The 17,954-nt window shown below is 42.3% G+C and overlaps 1 protein-coding gene across 9 annotated transcripts in view; it reads right to left on the bottom strand.

Moving 5' to 3' along the window:
- The window catches only part of EML6 (EMAP like 6), a 255,703-nt gene that overhangs the window by 129,072 nt on the left and 108,677 nt on the right, over positions 1 to 17,954 (bottom strand). For 8 of the 9 annotated variants that reach the window (XR_005243334.2, XR_012095287.1, XM_038006941.2 and 5 more), the window contains 2 exons: positions 15,651 to 15,836; positions 13,922 to 14,057 (listed from right to left, as the gene is read on the bottom strand). Coding sequence is in view for 6 of the 9 variants with exons in the window: in XM_038006941.2 (XP_037862869.1) it covers positions 13,922 to 14,057; positions 15,651 to 15,836 (322 nt within the window). In the remaining 3 variants the exon portion in view is untranslated. Of the gene's footprint in view, positions 1 to 13,921; positions 14,058 to 15,650; positions 15,837 to 17,954 lie in introns of those variants that run through there. The other variant, XM_073022985.1, reaches the window with a different exon arrangement.

Here is a 17,954-nt window from a genome sequence, read left to right as displayed (position 1 = left end):
CTACAGCAGGATTGTTTGTTTTTATTTTTTAGAGACAGGGTCTCACTCTGTTGCCCAGGCTGGAGTGTGGTAGCACAATAGCTCACTGAAGCCTCAACTTCCTAGGCTCAAAGTGATCCTCCTGCCTCACCCTCCCAAGTAGCTGGGAGGTGCAACTACAGCTGTGCAACACCATGCCTAGGCTAATTTTCTTCTTTTTTGTAGAGATGAGGTCTTGCTATGTGTTGCCCAGGCTGGTCTTCAACAGTAGAATATTTTAAATACTATATCTTAAAGTAAGTATAAGATGATAAATCGGTCTTTATGAAAACCTAACCTTCAGAATAATGTCCTTCTGATTTGCTATGAAAGACGAATCAGTTCAACCTTTAGGAATAACACTGTGTTAAAATTATATGTAGGTGATACTACAGAACAGATGATTATCATATTAAACAAGTTTAATACATATTTGATCAGAATCTAGATACATCCTATGGAATAAACAGATGCATCGTGTCTCAGAAATATGCAAATGAAACTCCAATTTCAGTCTCAAAATACCATCAAACATTTATCAATGAAAATACTATTCTTCACCGACTTAATTTGTGGAATCTTCTCCAAAAGCATAGTACTCCTTTAAAGTCCACACTTCCATCTCAGTAGTACTATTTCATCCTCCCTAGGCAGGTCCTCACTTGCCTGGTCTCAATCTCTTGGATTTTTTTGTAGTCTGTTCCATTCCTTACTGGGTTTGTTGTTTGTTTAGGCAGCGAATTTTCTAATCCGAATTAGAAATACCGAAGCAGTATCACTTTCCTAACTACTTTAAAACAAGGCCAGGATGTGATGGGCTCCATGCTACCTCCCCAGCAGGCACTGTGTCTCTGGGATAGAAAGTACCAGAAGCTCGAGGACCCAGGCTCTACTCCTGCTCTAGGCCCAGCTGGCTAGACACAGGAATGTTCCCTCCTTGCTGGGTTTTTCTCCCCCCTTAAGATGTAGACTATAATTATGGTGACTATGTAACCTGTCATTCCAATTAGAATGCCTTTAAGAGGCTCTAAAACTAAATTTACATAATATTTTAAAGTATTTGACTAAGGAATAGCTTTCCTATGTTGAAAGACCTACTAAATAGTTCTATCAAAATATTTTCAATTATAAAAGTCTAAAAACTGTTTACTGCAAAATTAAAAATCTAGGGCAGAGAGATGAATAGGCAGAGTGATGAACAGGCAGAGTATGGAGGATTTTTAGGGCAGGGAAACTGTCCTGTGGGATACTATAATGGTAGAGACATGTCATTACACATTTGTCAAAACCCACAGAACGTACACCACCAAGAGCGAACTCTAACGTGAACTACGGCCTCTGGGTGATAATGACATGTCAAGGTAGATTCACCCCCTGGAACAAATGTACCACTCTGGTGGGGGACACTGATACTGAGGGAAGCTATGTATGTGTGTTGTGGGTAGGAAGGGGTATATGGTAAGTCTCTATACATTCTCAATTTTGTTCTGAACCTAAACTGCCCTAAAAAACAAAGTCTATTAAAAAAAAAAAAATGGCCAGGCATGGTGGTTCATGCCTGTAATCCCAACACTTTGGGAGGCTGAGGCAGGCAGATCGCTTGAGGCCAGAAGCTTGAGACTAGCCTGGCCAACATGGTGAAACCTCGTCTCTACTAAAAATAGAAAAATTAGCTGGACATGGTGGCATGCACCTGTATTCCCAGCTACCCAGGTGGCTGAGGCGCGAGAATGGCATGAGTCTGGGAGGCGGAGGTTGTAGTGACCTGAGATTGTGCCATTGTACTCCAGCCTGGGCATCAGAGCAAGATTGTCTTTAAAAAAAAAAAAAAAAAAACCCCAAGACAAATACTAAGCCAGTTGGGATGCTGGGACAACAGAAGGGGTAATTTGGGGTATATGGACACCCTAACTATAATCTTCATCTTAATCACCTCACTGTGGTCTTGAGAGGATCCAATGAGATAATGCATTTATTAAGAGAAAGTAGTTTTTCAAGGCATAAGGCTTTCAACAAATACATGAGATAACTGTCCTTACTCCTTGCTCTGAATTCACTGCTACAGGTCTTGAAATGGCGGGAGAAAGCACACAGGCAGATGCATTATTCCCGCCGGGAGGAGTACAGACACCTTGGCAACACTAGTTCAGGATCAATTACTTGAAATCCTCCACTGCAAACATCAGGATGGGCTTTCAAGGATGGGAAGGGCAGATGTATGGTAAAAGCAGTCAGGATGTCATTGCAAGCTGACAGGGCATGCAGCTCAGCTGCAGAGAACCACACGGCCTTGCTCCCACAATCCTGTTGCCACTGGCTCCCCTCTTTGTCTTGATCTCTTTCCTACCCTTTTTGGGGTTGCATTACCACTCATGAGTCAACATATTCCCGTTTCCTCCCTGGTGTTTTTCTCAGTTCCCGCAGGGGATTGGCAGGAGGGGCTGAATTAGTTGTCTCCCCAGCAGGCTTTGCATCATCTAGTTTTATTACACAAAGGGTTTAATGCTTTGCTCTTCGCCATCATCAGGAAAGAAGGAGAATCGGTGGTATTTCAACATCAGCAAAAAACAATCTACTTTTACTGTATTTATTGTCTGCTTCCTCTCAGTAGAATAGAAAGGTCTGTGAAGAGAGTTTTATCAGTTTTATTTACTGCTATATCCTCAGTATCTGGGCACAGTGACTGTCACGTTGTAGACACTCAATAAAGAATTACTGAGCAAATGAAATAAAACATCAGAATCAAACATTTGAGTCCTTGGAGATGCCAAGAAATAAAAGATACTACCCCTGTTACTCAGTAAGAACATTCAAAAAAGGGATATATTCATTCCTTTATTCCAGAAATTTTTATTCAGCACTACTCTGTGCCTGACACTGGAGCTTAACAGTGAACAAGACAGGCTCCCGCCCTAATGAAGATTACATTTTAAAAAGAGCCAGACATATGCAAGCAGATATCCATGCATCAAAAACCAACTAAAGTGATGCAAATGTATATGTGTACCTATATACACATACACTGTATACACACATAGACATATACATCACATCTAAGTGATATGTTATACATTTTAACTGTTATTAAATATTCAGATCATAGCCCTTTTATAATGCCACTGATTGTTTTAAAGACAACGGCCCTTTTCCAGGCAGGCCTGGAATCCATGGATTCACTGTAAGCATGAACACACCAATTCTCCCAAGGCCTCCAACAGCATGTCTGGTCTCTCAAGGCCAAATGACTTGAATTCTTCCCTAGGACCCGGAGCTATATTTGGTCAAGCATATATTTATGCTTTATTACAGAAAGGGTTTAATGCTGTACTCTTCAGCATTATCAGGAAGGAAAGAGTTAATGATATTCCAACATGAGCAAAAACTAAATAAACTACTTTTTTACTGTATTTATTGTCCTGCTATTTTTTAACCTTATTTGGGGGAACAAATTCATCAAGGAAAAAAGATTATTATAACCACCCATGACCTGGAATTAAATATTGACATTAAGTATATATCTATATATCTTCTCTTTAAAACAATTTTAAGAGGCTCAGAAACAAAGACGAACCTTCCAACTCAGTCCAGACTAATGAACCAGACAAGTCACACGGCACTCAGTGTTTTTCCGACCACATCCAGGGAGCTCTTGCATTCCTCAGAAGAGTGCCAGGGTCCTGGCAAGGAGAGAGCCAGGAAATGGGACAGCAAGAGGCGGGAGTCTGAGGATCCCACTGCTGTCTTTCTCTCGGCACCTCACCATCTCCGATTTCATTTGAAAAAGGGTTCATTTGAAAAAGGGTTCCACTGAACTAACCAACGTAAGGGCGAAGCTTAGCAAGGATTATTTTTGGCTACATATGGGTGGAAGGGAAGAGAACCAGAGAAGGAGTTGCTACATTTTCATTGCTTGCAATATCAACTTTATGAGCTGTGAACATTTTCTCTCAGAGAGCAACTGGGTCTCTCCGTAAGTACTCAGTTCTTTAAACACATCAATTGTCTTTTGTCACATCAGACAAGTCAACCTCACGGGATGTGTCCAGCAGGTGATAGGTACAATACCAGGTCACTCTCATTCCTAAGATAACCATTTTAAAAAGGAAGACATCAGTGGGTCAAAAGCCATATTCATGTTTCCTAATAGCATCCCATTTCCATCCTTTTTAAACCTAATTGTTCTTCTACATGCAAGAGTGGTAAAGAGAACAACACAGTCTCTTCTGGTGAGAGCTTGGTGAACGGCACAAGGTTCTGGCATTCATTCAATTCTCCTGTCTATCCAGGCTTAGTTTTTTACTTCTGACACAAACCCAGAGAACAGAAAGGTAATCATGATGTCCCAGTTGGGCTGGCCAAGGCAGCTGCAGCATTAGAAGGCAACGAAACTGTCTTATACTCCTTTATATTCTGCTCTGGGAGTCAGAGAAACATAAGCTAGTATTTGGAATATGGTTACAAACCCAATAGTAGTTAAGAGAAACAGGAGAAACCATACTAACCATTTAAAACTACAGAAGTTCTCTTTTCTGGAGGAATACACATCATTGTTACTTTTGACGGTATGAACTGAAGGCGTTTTACCACGCAGATGAGGTGTCCACATTTGGACACCATGCCCTGTGCCACTTGTGATGAGAAACGTGGAACTTGGGCCTGTGCTTGGTACAGAGAGCCAGCAGATGGCAGTAGAGAGCAAACCACCCATCTAAACCAAAAAATCCTTTAATGCCAAGACCAAATTCTCACCAGTCCGTGGCCCTGATTTTATATTCAGACCAGAGAATATAGACAGCATCCTTTCAATCCCCTCTGCTGTAGTCCTGAAGCCTGGCCATGGGGAGCTCTAGTCTGTATCAAATCAGACCTCATTACTAAGAGACATTGCTTATTTTCTACCACGAGTTTATTTTCAACAGTTAAAGATAAGAACTGGATTTATATACCAGCCCTTCCCAGCTGTGTGACATGGTAAGATATTTAGTCATTCATATCGTTAGTTCCTCCATCTGTAAAGTGGAGATATTAGCACTCACACTTCATAGCATTGTGAGAACTGAATGCAACAACACTTGAGCCAGTGTCTAGCACCGAGGAATGAATCAATACGTTATGCTATTATTTTAACCCACAGGGCTTTGTGCCAGGATCTTTTTATTAAGTTTACATCTCAGCACAGAACAACCTGCTGTACTTGCAGTCACATCCGAGCCCTGTAAGGTGGCAGTGCCAGGAACTATGAAGTGCCCCATAGACCTTTCCTAGAGTCTTACTCTGCCTTATGTTACACTTAGTTTTTGTCATTTGCTATTATAATTTTGATCTGCTGCCACTGCAGACTCGCAGAGGAAAAGGCTATGTTCCAGTACACAAAGAGAACAAACCATTTGGGGAAGAAAATGGCCTTTTCTCCCAATTATTTGGTCCAAAAGGGGAAAACTGAAAGCAAGGAGAGACTCGTACTTAACAGTGTTCTTAAAACCCGTGTTCCAAGGCCTGATATGGTAAAGGGCCAGGCACGGTTGTTCCCAACCCTCAGTGTACACCAGAATCTACAGAGAGAGGATTTAAAAGATACAGATGCTTGCCCCCCTCCCAGATATTCCTCCCAGTTGGTCTGGAGCAGATCAAGACTTCATTACTTTTAATTCCCCCGGGCTGAACCACCGCCTGCTCAAGCCGTTCTCCAGCTAGTATGTTTCTCACATGTCAGACTGTTGAAAATTCAGAGTGCCAGGCAGGTCCCCAGCTGATTCTAATGCAGTGGTTCTTCAGTCACATGCTGACAAACTCTACCCCACTGGATGGGAAAGCCCAAGGACGATGAGCAAATGACGACGAAGACAGTATCATCTCTGAGAAGTCGACTTTGAGTTAAACAAGCAAGCCCTGCAGGTGGGCAGTAAGGATCCTCACCAACATAATGGAGCCCTGTGCCCATGAATGCTCGTGAGTGCTTAGAAGGCGGTGTTATCATTAACCCCATGGACAGCGCCAGGCCCTTGATGGGGCTAGTTGATACATGCTGAACCGACGAGGAAATGACAGTATAGAAAGTTTGTGTTACTTGCCTCAACTCACAGAGCAAGCAAGCAATGGGGGGAAAAATGAGGATTCAGGCAGTTCAAGTGTGGCGTTAATACCCTTCCCCACAAAGTTATTTCCTGTCTCTGTGAATGTATGCCCCGGACATAGTACTGAAACAAGACAAGGTTGTAGCTGTCCCCTGTAAACCTAACTTTATTAAGGATGCAAAACCAGGGAATGCCTTGAGTGCGAGAGGTAAAAGGTAGTAAGAACAAGAGAAAGAGGAACAGTAATTTCACCCAGACTTAAGAGGGAGTATTGGGAGAGGATGTGGAAAAGACAGCAGAGACCTTCAAAGCCCCCTGCCCTTGCAGCCCCTCAGGAAGGGGTGGCTGAGGTCACACAGGGAGCCTGGAGCCTGGGCACAGGAGCTCTAGGCCTTGCGGGGGCTTCTAATGTTCTAAGGGTAATGCTGAAAACAGACTTTGGATGTGTGAAAGAAATGCAGGAGGAAAGACATACATCTCCCCAGGGATTCATAAACCGATGATTTCAGAGCCCGGTACAAAACAGAAGTGTGGGGCCACTTGTTAAAAAATGATTAAGAATTCCAAGGAAGTGACAGCAAAGCATGCAACCAACCACAGGGCCCTCGTGAGCATGGGGCCCCATGTGACTGCCCAGATCTGGGCCTGAGAAGCCTCCCTGCCAGGGGACCCCCAGAGGAGTTTGAGGATTAAATGGGATCCTGTGTGTAGAGCATGTACCACAAAGGCCACCACAGAGTGGGCATTCAGCACTGGTCCTGAGCTGGGAGAATCGCAGGGCTGGGGCTGCAGGTCAACCTCAGTGCGGACTGCCTATGACCTGCTGCTCCTGTTCACAAAGGCTCCCTGCCTGAGAATCTCCAGCAGAATTCACAGGGAAGGTTTCTTTTTACAAAATCTCTGCTTATTTCAAAACCCACTCCACAGGACTCAAAATCCTATAGCCACAGGAACTGTGAAAGATCCACAAAGCCTAGTGAGACATCAGAAGATGAGAACACACAGCCAAGCCCATGGCCTTCCACCCCGGGAGGGAACCCATCCAGGCTAGCTTTTACATAAGGCTGGCTCAGGAGGGGTATTTACAGAGGAATTACTACACAGCAAGCCAGGTCAGCAGCCCAGACACCATGTCACACATGGAACCTGAGCACACAACGCCATCACGTCTCCTGGCTGCCAATCTGTCTCCAGCTCCTGAGGCACGGGCCTCTGCAGTGTTCCTCCACCTTCTCAGAACAGTGAGGCTGAACGACATGCCCAAAGAAAAGCAGTGGGCACACAGGGAGAGCGGTGACAGTCGCAAGGAGTCAAGAGGTGAGTAATGGAGCCACCCGCGGGACCGGAGAATAGGATGTGCTTATTTTGCTTCTATCATAAACAAGGGTGTTCTCAGGTTTGAGAGTTGGTTTTTTGGATGTTCTCTGCAAGGGTTCTCGACAACAACACTATCAACATTTGGGGCTGGGTAATTCTTTGTTGTGGTGACTCTCCTGTCCATTGTAATACTTTTAGCAGCATCCCTGGCCTCTATCCACAGAAGCCAGTCGCAACTCTGCAGTTGCAACAATCAAAAATGTCTTCAGACAATGTCAAATGTCCAAAAATCACTCCTGGTTGAGAGCTGTGAGACTATCTGACCATCACGGTACTCTGAGGAATAAAAACAGTAATAAGCATGAACACTGTGGAACCACCACCTGGGCTCCCACCTCCGATCCTATCCCGCCCCAGTCTGCCCTCTGCTCTGGGGCAGGAGAACTAAGTGGAGATCCGATCATGCCACATGCCTCCCTAAACCTCTAAGACCTCCTGTAGCTGGCCCTTGGAAGCTTACGGTGTCACAGGTTGACACAAAGAAACCAAGTTATCTGTTCCTTCTGCGTCCTCATCACTTGCGCTCTTCCACAAGGCTCCACCCTCCAGTCCTACGACACTTTTCATTTACCTGACAGCTACTTCCAGGACTCCAGCACACACTAGGCACATCCTAAGTGGGTGGGAGGCATCAGTGAACAAAGATCCTTACCTTTATGGAAACAGACAATAGCTAAGAACATAACACAGAAATTATACTGTATGTTACAAGGGAAAGGCAGACCCAGGAGAGAAGGGGATTTGGAATACTTGGAGTGGTGGAGGCAGAATGAGTTGCAATTCTAGAAGAGGTCATCAGCACAGGTTTTATTTGAGCAAAGGTTTGAAGGAGAGGAGGGAAGTAGTCATGCAGATTCTAGGCAAGAGTGTCACAGGCAGAAGGAGAAGGCTGGGAGGGCAGAGAGGGGAAGGAGCAGACAGGGAAAAGCAGAGCAATGGCAGGGGTGGTGGGCTGCCTTAAGGACTTTGACTCTGGGTAAGATGAATCATTGCAGGGTTTTGAGGAAAGCAGTAATGTGATCTGGCTCACGTAAAGTTCAAACAATCCCTCTAGCTGCTGTGCAGAGGATGGTGGTCGAAGTAGGAATACAAGTTATAAAGCAACTGCAGTATTCTATTTGAAAGACAGCGGTGGCCCAGACCAGGGAAGGAGCAGTGAAGATAGTGACAAGTATAAGCAGGGCATCTCATGTCCTGGAATTTCGGCCTCTAATTCTTGCTCAGTGATTCACCTAATGCAGGATCTTTCTGGATTCGGACTTTATAGTCCATTAGACACAGCAACAACTCAACAAATATGTGTTGGTAGTTAAAACAAAACCCACAGAATTCCCTCCACCTCCACTCACACCTTAAATGTAATCATGACTGAAGCATACTTTTCAGGACTTCCTATTCAGTTCCTAGGCATGTATCTGGCACTTAGATGTTTAATAAATGTTTACTGAGTGGACAAATAAGTAAATAATACATCTTATACCATGTGAATAATTACTGTATTCCTTTAGTCAGAATCATTTATAACCATTAACTCAATGGTGTTTTATTATCCTAGAAGTAATTCATTTTGGTTGATGGATTTTAAGAATTTTTGGCTTTTCTTGCCACCGCTATAAGTTACTTAAGCTTCATTATTTTACCCAGATCATAAATGTGCTTTAAAAGTGATCAGACTCAGCATGCACTGTCATGAAGTTTGGTGTGAGGTATGAGTGAGTGACCTCAGTTTACAATTAGCTTGATGCTAATGACCCTGGGCCTCATTCTACCATTCATGAAGTAAGGGAGTTCCCCCCATCCCCCGCCACTGCCTTACATCCAGGGTCTGTCCCAACTTGAAAATTCCAGAAGTTTGTATTCACTAAGATGTATAACAACTCCATATAGCTGAAATCCTTTGGTGCCAGATGCATTTTGGAATTCAGAAAAATTTGGATTTTGTACTTGTAATATATCCAGCAGACACTAAGGCAGCACCTTGAAATTAAATACTTCTATAACAAAATATATAAAAACACCCAATAGCCTCATAACGGGTCGAGTTTTGCTGCCACATTAGTTATTTTAAAAATCTTCTGGTAATCTGAACTTTTTGGCTTTCAGAATTGCTGATGAAGGATCCTGGGTGAATTAGGTTGTTGGTTTCTATCATCTTGTGTTGTTGCTAGAGAAACCTGTTCGAATACCCAGTCAGCAAAAATCCAATAACTCACAAAAGATGCACAAGTCACTGGTGCAAGTAAAACGCTATAATTCCCTTCACTGAGGGATGGCCCTCCTCATCATGTGAGGGACATTTTCTTTGACTAAGCCTTGGGGAGAAAGGAGGGAGCTGGAGAATCAGATCTGACACTAACCAATTCTTGATGTGAATGTGACCCATCTCCAAGCCGATTCACACTCAACCTAAAGTGGGGTTAATTGTTTTTACTGTAAGTCAAGTGTCCTAATTAGCTCAAGCTACTACAAAGACGTAAAAGAATTAACAATGTCACTTTATTACAAAGCCATGTCATCATTTTTTTCTGAGCTTAGTATCCATCTTGGTTCATCTTAAAACTTCTTTCTTGATGGCTAACAGTTAATAGTTATTAGAAGATGCAAATGTATGCCAATCTTGCAAACATTTGCATTAAACAACTTGGAAATTGTCAGATTCATTTTGTAAATCACCTAGACATCTATAGGAAGAGCAACACAAGTCTTTACAGGTGGTACACTAAGTGTGATCTTTATAAATACCCTCAGATTCCTAAGCACTAGTAAGTAGCAATTTATTAATTTTCACTAATACTTTTAAATGTATAGAACATAGAAAATTACCCATACCATGTCATGGGAACTGGGCTACGGCCATGATTAATTCTCTGGTTAAATTTGCTTAGAAAACTATTTGGCTGTTTGAGTAAGATGAGAAATCACTACATTTCCATTGAAATAAATTTGAGTGTCACTGTTTTACAAATAGCAAAAACACAGAAGAAAGCTCATTTATATCAAGATAGTTCTTATAAAAATAAAACTGTCATGTCCAAACTGAGGGCAAGGAAGTCTAACACTGCTCTGCCTGAATCTGTTCCTTTCAAATACACTTGGTTTGTTTGAGGCAAAGAGAGGTGGAGCAGAAGGCCAAGTCTTCTTTGAGGGAAGGGACGAGAGGGTGGTGGGGGGTGGGGAGGACACCTGACCATCTTCTGTCCACTCTGCTTTCTTTTGTTCCTTTCCCACCCTCTTTCCTTCCCTTTTCCCGCCCTCTTATTTGCTCAGCTCTCTGTTAATGTTCAAAGGACCAAGGGTATGATATTGCCTGGCTGAAGGGGAAGCTACACCAGAAAGCTATTTACATCTTGATTATTTTTATCTCCTCAAATCCTATGTATTTTAATTACTATACTTGTGCTGGATCACTCTACTTCACTTCGGATTTGGGGCACACTTCCACGTGCCTTGGAGAGGCTGCCCCATCACAGGATGGCCCCGGCAGCCAGCCTCCAAGACCACAGGAGGGCCGGTTCTGAGAGTCTCTCCCTGCTCAGAGCTGTGGAAAATGGCTCTGGAACTCCACATCCTCCTTCCTTGCTTCAGTGGAATAATGGCCTGGCTGATTATTCACCAAGGCCTGGCTGAGCGCTACCGAGTGCCTTAGAGGGGGATTTAGACCAAGTTTCCCCACATGGCCCTGTCCATGCAGGCTCCAGAACTCCCTAAGTTGGGAGCAATGGGTGGGTCAGACTTTAGTTGTTACCAGTAACTCAAACCAGGAGCCTTTTCTTCTTTTGATGCTACATGTATATTGTTTTTTCACTGGGGGCTGGAATGAAGGCCAGCAACTCTTTTGATGCTTGATGATACACAGTGGCCTTTTGTGACAATGTTGCCCAAGCCAGGGGGAGGGGATAATTTTAGGTGGGTGTTCCAAGGGCAAAAATTAGATCCCAGCATATTAAACTCATGCCACAAATATTAGTTTAAAGCGAAGTTTTAAAAAGATACATTAATCAGTTTAAAGTAAAATACTAAGCAATTAAGAGTACTGGTGGTCAGCAGCAATTCTAAAAGTGAAGACGTCATCTAGAGCATCCACACTGCGGGGCTGCGTGCTAAGCAGTGCCATCTCCACTCTCCTGGGAGCTCCATCCCAGCCCCCATGCCCTCTCTGACTCTCTTGGACTCAAACTGGAACACGATCTATACCATGTTTTAAAAGCAGTCTGTTTCTCCCCACAAAACGCAGGCAACTGTCTTATCAGTAAGCCATCTAAGATGCACACCAATCCCTGATAAACGCCAAGCCCACGCACCACAGGGCACATCCTATGAGATGCAGGTTTGTTTCGGGTTCCCAATGTCCACTGTGTACCACCCAGATCTGCTTTTATCTCGGCAAGGATGGGGCGGGAATCTGAGATGGATGTCCAATGGAGGGCATCGCTGACTGTCCTAACTGCAGACGGGAGGTGGCTGTGGGGCCCATGTGATCAGGACAACACCTGGTTACGTATATCCTCATTCAGAACTGGTCCCTGAACTCTCCCAGGAGAGCCAGGCTCAAGGACTCAGTATTGGGCAGAAAAGTACAGCAGGGTAAACCAATAGCTTCTTAGCTGATCCCTATGCTTTAAAATGTATGCCTTAATTATGTGATACAATTTTTGGATTAAATGGAGTAACTGCCAAAAAAGTCATGAATCCTGGTTGGTGCTCTCCAATGTTTAGGCAGTTTATGGTTACTAATCCCATCTGGCAAGTTGACTTCACTCTTTAACTATATGTTTTGGTTTCTGGTTTACCTTGAAAGATACACCAAGAAGCTTCATGGTTCAGGGTGAAACATTTTTGGCTACTGTACTTAAAAAAAATTGGTCTTATGGGTACTTGCCTGCTTATATCTGTTTGTTATGTTTTTCTGGATCAAGTTTCCCTGGCCCACACTCTATGGCAGAGAACTTAAGGACTTTGATTTCCTTGTCCCTACGTTGAGGTAGACACCAAATTCCACAGCTTCCTATGCCAACCTCTGTGCCTAGTATTCAGAAACGTGTGCACACCAGCATCCTGAGCCTCCATGAGAAGACAACAGTCCAATCCTGGATTAGTTGACTTAAATGCACATTTTTGTGGTTCACAGACATGTAAAGTAGCTGGCCCCCAGGTATAAACAGGAGGTACAATATCCAGCTCATTTCCCTGTTGCTCAACTGTTGGAAAAGTTTTACTGAAAACAACACTATTTAAGGATGGCCTGAAGGATACGCAGTCTACGCTGTCTTCTCCCAGTCCTCTGAAATCTACCCAAGGCCAGCAGAGAGCATCGCGCACTGCCACACGATCTGGCCTATCGAACAACCTCTGTGGCAGCATCGCCATCAGGTCACAAGTGGGGGCTTCATGAGAAACAACCCAGGAGAAACAGCTCGTTTCAGGCCTGTTGAGGACTTTGAGCCCTATGTCACCGGGTCTTCTCTAAAAGATGCTCAGGAAATCTCTCCCTCATCTTGGCACTGAAAAAGATTCCCCTTCATGAGAATGATGGGTAAGTTTTCATCCTGTGGACCTCCATGGCTCACAGTACCATGTCCCCTCCCTTGGTGCTGGGTCTGTGGCCCACCTGTGGGGAGTGAACAGAACCTCCCAACCTGTGCTTAGCATATTAACAACACTATGACTGACTTCTTCTTGTCTTTCCTATTTACATTTTCCACTTTAATCTTTCTCGGCTGTAAATTCTTTATCTGTCAAAAGGTAACAGGCCTATCATGAGAATTTTAAAAGATGTATTGTATTCTGATATACACACTCTATATACTGTGAGAATAGCTAACAATTTGAGTGCTAAGTGGACTTTGCAAGTATATTTAGTCCTCATCCTAAGCATTTCACAAGTATATTTAATCCTCATACAACCATGGGAGGCTGGTGCTAGTATTCTCTCCCTTTTATAGATGGGGAAATAGATGCCCCGAGATTTGAGACTGCCGTTCAATTTCTTAACTCTCTCATAGGGAAAAAGAATTTGAACCCACACCACATGACTGAGCCCATGCCCTTAATCCCTACTACTATAGTGTCTACTACTTTAACGCTATCTTTAAAAAAATAAATTTGTCACATTTCTCCTCTCATTTGTTTTCAAAGGCTGGGCACATTCACTCTCATGATAACCAACTTGTCTAGAATTTCTCGGTTTTGTCACTAACAATCCCATCTCCTAAGAAACCTCAGCAACTTCATCAGAATGCTTATTTTGGCTGCAGCATTGCTGGTTCATACAGATGCATTTGTGCAAATTAGGAAAAAGGACATCCATTTACTTTTAACATACTTTTGCTTGTATTCAATATATTTATATAAACTGCCTTTTAAAAATGGGGTACAAAGAAACAAATACGAATACAGAACTTCACATTATATTTCACATCCAGAGTTACAGGTAAGTTTAACACATATATTACCTTTATATCCTTGTTCTGTCTCCCTGAGATCAATTTTGGTTATTGGTTTGAAATCAGTGTCCCATAGTCGTATACACCCATCTCGCCCACCAGTGGCAAAGCCTTCTTCACAAGCATACATGCTAAAGATTCCAGCCTGTTGATTAAAATAGGTAATATTCAATGCTGCAACCATCCTAAGTATGATGAGTAGATACAGTTGAATGTTGATTTAAAAACATAACAAGGCAAAAACAAAAATAAAACCCCCTTGTTCTCTATTGAAATGCTGACAATAGACCAAATAGCCATTTATGATACTGTTCATCTCAGCTACATTTAAAAAATCATAATAATCAAAGCAAACTAGTTTAAGTGCTCTTTTACCACTACTAAAAAGATGGCAGTTTTAAAAAAATTCAAAAATACAATTAATGCAGGTATGGGAATCAAATTCTTTTATGTGATAAGTGGCCCTTAGAGAGAAAAGACAACTATGGAGGTGTTTCATGGAAGTTGCTGCCTAAAATAATTAAGTAGAGATAAGAGGCTAGGAACATAAACACTTTCATAGGCATAGGCACAAAAGTGCCCAAAATGTACCTCAGTGAGCTCACAAAGGTATCACTTGAACCTAACTGAAAATGTAAATTGCACTTGTGTTAGCTTGTTAAGCATCGTTTGAAGATTTTCACATGGGAAATACTTTTAGTAATTTAAAGATGCTCCTCCACAGGAAAATACTTTATTTGGTTTGTTCAAGAGTGCTGCAAGAATATAATGTTGACATAAGATCCAGTATAAAAAGAAATTAGGTTACTAAGGCAGCTGCTTTTATGAATGAGGACAAATACTGACCTATTATTTTAAGAGCTGTTTCATAATTAGTGAAGCCAAGAAAATTACCTGCAACATATAGTGAAAGATCTGAAATGTCATAGCTCTAAGAGTTGCTTAAACTTTTCTTCATATTAAGGGTATAGGGAATCAGTTTGGAGGCAATAAGCTAAAGGTTTATCATTTCCAGTAATATCATTACCCAATTTCCATTCCCTATGATAGGCTTTGCCTTTCACATCATCTTCCCATTTGTAGGGACAATTTTATTATCTGTAGATACAAAAATGTAGTCATTTTCATATGTGTCAAAAAAGAGGGCAGAGTGGTAAGAAGTTTGTCCTTGTTCTTACAGAGCAGACCACCAGAAGATATGTGGTTATCAATGGTTTCTGATTGTACCTTAAGAGCTCAAGACACTGGTGTGGAGGTAACACCCCGCACCTCAACATAAAGAATGAAGACAATCTATCTTATCAACCAATGTAAGAGCAATAGTTATCTACACCTTTCCTGTTCAAACTATGGGTCACTGATGAGCAGTGGCGACATCATCCTAGACCTATGGAGCCAGAATCTGCATTTTAACATGATCCTCCAGAAACTCATGGGCACATTAAAGTTTGAGAAGTGCCGGTAAGATGAACCTGATGAGCTAGTTCTAGTATTCTGTCAAACTACTGAGGACGACACAAATCAAGCAATTAACAGTTAAAGTGAAGGTTAATTACATTGTATGCTTTGAAATATGTTTTCCTTTAGGTGAGCAAATGTAATTTGGGAAATTGTCATGAGTGGAGAGTGTTCAGCAGGGTCCTCTGATTCTAAAGCAACAAGAGAAAAATACAGGGAGGGATTTGTGGTCTTACCTTATTTAGTAAGTCACTCACAGTTTCCACATGGTAATACTTACACTATGTGCTCCTTGAATGGTGCGGACTAAATTGAGCCCTTTCCAGACATAGATGTCACCATTTAAAGCACCAGAGTAGGTGATGTCTTCTTTGGCACATGCAAGGCAAAGGATGGTCTGAAGATCCCCCGTTTTGCCAAATATCCCTCTTTTTGCAGTCAGGGCATTTCCACACAGTGTCCAAAACTAGAATGTAAGTGATAAAATAGATCTCCAAGATAGAGTATTTGGATGTATTGCATTGGTGTTTATTTATATTTCAGTGCATTTCACGTAATTTGCCCTATCCAAGCTAGGCACAAATAAGTTAATTTGCTTTGCTGTAACACAACAACATGTAACACAAAAACATTTTAGCTAACTCCCAGGAACATGAGAAAAGTCTATAACACCACTTTTAAAACTTTCAAAGTTCCAAAATTTCAAAGCTTTGCTCATTGTTTAATGGTGATTTAATAGAAGATAATGTTCTCAGAGTTGGAATCAAATGGACAAATCATGTTTTGCTTAGATTTTTGTCAAGTTATAAAACTAGTATAGGTTTATTGCAGTTTAGAAACTCAGGTAAGTATAAAAAGGAAAACTGTGAAGGTCTATAACTTCTGGTTAGCCTGTTGACATATCATCTAGATTTTTTTTTTTCTGTTTTTAAGACAGAGTCTCACTCCGTCACCCAGACTGGAATGCAATGGTGCGACCTCAGCTCACTGCGACCTCTACTTCCCAGGGCCAAGTGATTCTTGTGTGTCGGCCTCCTGAGTAGCTGGGATTATAGGAGTGCACCACCGAGCTCAGCTCATTTTTGTATTTGTAGTAGAGACAGGGTTTCTCCATGTTGGCCAGGCTGGTCTTGAACTCCTGGCCTCAAGTAATCTGCCCTCCTCGGCCTCCCAAAGTGCTGGAATTACAGGCGTGAGCCACCGCACCCAGCTATATCTAGGTATTTTTAGTGTACATATATTTGGAAATAATTTCTAACTTTCAATGTTATAAATCTTCATTGTAGAAATGTTACTTAGAAATGTTTCATAAATGAGTCATATTTCCACATACCCAAATAATTAACTAGGCTTTTCAGTTTTAGTTGTATAAAATGTGTCCATCGTGTAGAAGACCATACACAAAACTTCAGCAATTTTATAGAAGGTAGTAAGGACACTCCCATGGTTATATAGACACAAAATATTTTGCATTGACATAGTTTTTTTGGGGGCAGGGGGAGACAGAGTTTCACTCTGCTGCCCAGGCTGGAATGCAGTGGCCCGATCTCGGCTCACTGCAACCTCCGCCTCCTGGGTTCAAGTGATTCTCCTGCCTCGGCCTCCCAGTTAGCTGGGACTACAGGCATGTGCCATCACACCCAGCTACTTTTTGCATTTTTAGTAGAGATGGGGTTTCACCATGTTAGTCAGGCTGGTCTTGAACTCCCGACCTCAGGTGATCAGCCCCACTTGGCCTCTCAAAACCTTAACATAGTTTTAATGTATCAACTAGAATAACCTCATTGTCCTTGATATGGCCCCCCTCGGTTTACAAAGGCTATTTGCATATGCTAAGTTATTTGATCCTATCAAAACCCTTAATAGGCTAAGGAAGACAGTATTGTCATCTCCATCTGGAGGGCAGGGAAAACAAACAGAAGTAGCTCACTGAAGGTAAAGGTTTAATGGGGTTAGAAAAAATATTGAAATCTTTATCTTTGCTTTGACAACTTTGAATCAATGCAGAGGCAAATGAAACAATGAGATAATTTTAAATCACATATTCAGACTGTGCCCAGGTGGCAAGGAAATTCAAAGGTAGAGAACTAAGTTGAATTAAACAGAATGAACAAGAGGACTCAGATCAGCGGTGAGGAAGAAACTGCATCTGGATTCAGAAGAGCAGGATGAGACGAAACCACATGGCAGGAATGTGGGAATAAATGAGTAATAACCGCACTATTTTACACCTGCAGGAGAGGAAAAACCATGGGCCTCTCAGAGTAGTTGGGTACTGGAGGAAATGGTTCTGGGATGGCTATAACACCAAGATGGCCAGGATTCAGGCAGCTGGGGGTGGGGGGCTGTGCTGTGTGTGTGCGTGGCAGCAGGTTGGGGAATAGAGGGATGCCTTGGCAAGAATGAAGGGCAGATACACAATGAAGGACCAATATGGGATTATCTTCTCAGAAAAAGGTATCAGCTCTGGTAACTCATTTATTTGGGTATTATTAATGAAAAGGTGTTAAAGTATATGTTGAAAGAATAAAGCAGGCTCATGCCTGTAATACCAGCACTTTGGGAAGCCAAGGCAGAAAGATCA

The sequence above is a fragment of the Chlorocebus sabaeus genome, chromosome 14 (genome assembly GCF_047675955.1).
Source record: "Chlorocebus sabaeus isolate Y175 chromosome 14, mChlSab1.0.hap1, whole genome shotgun sequence".
NCBI lineage: Eukaryota > Metazoa > Chordata > Mammalia > Primates > Cercopithecidae > Chlorocebus > Chlorocebus sabaeus.
This window is presented reverse-complemented; position numbering and strand designations above follow the sequence as displayed.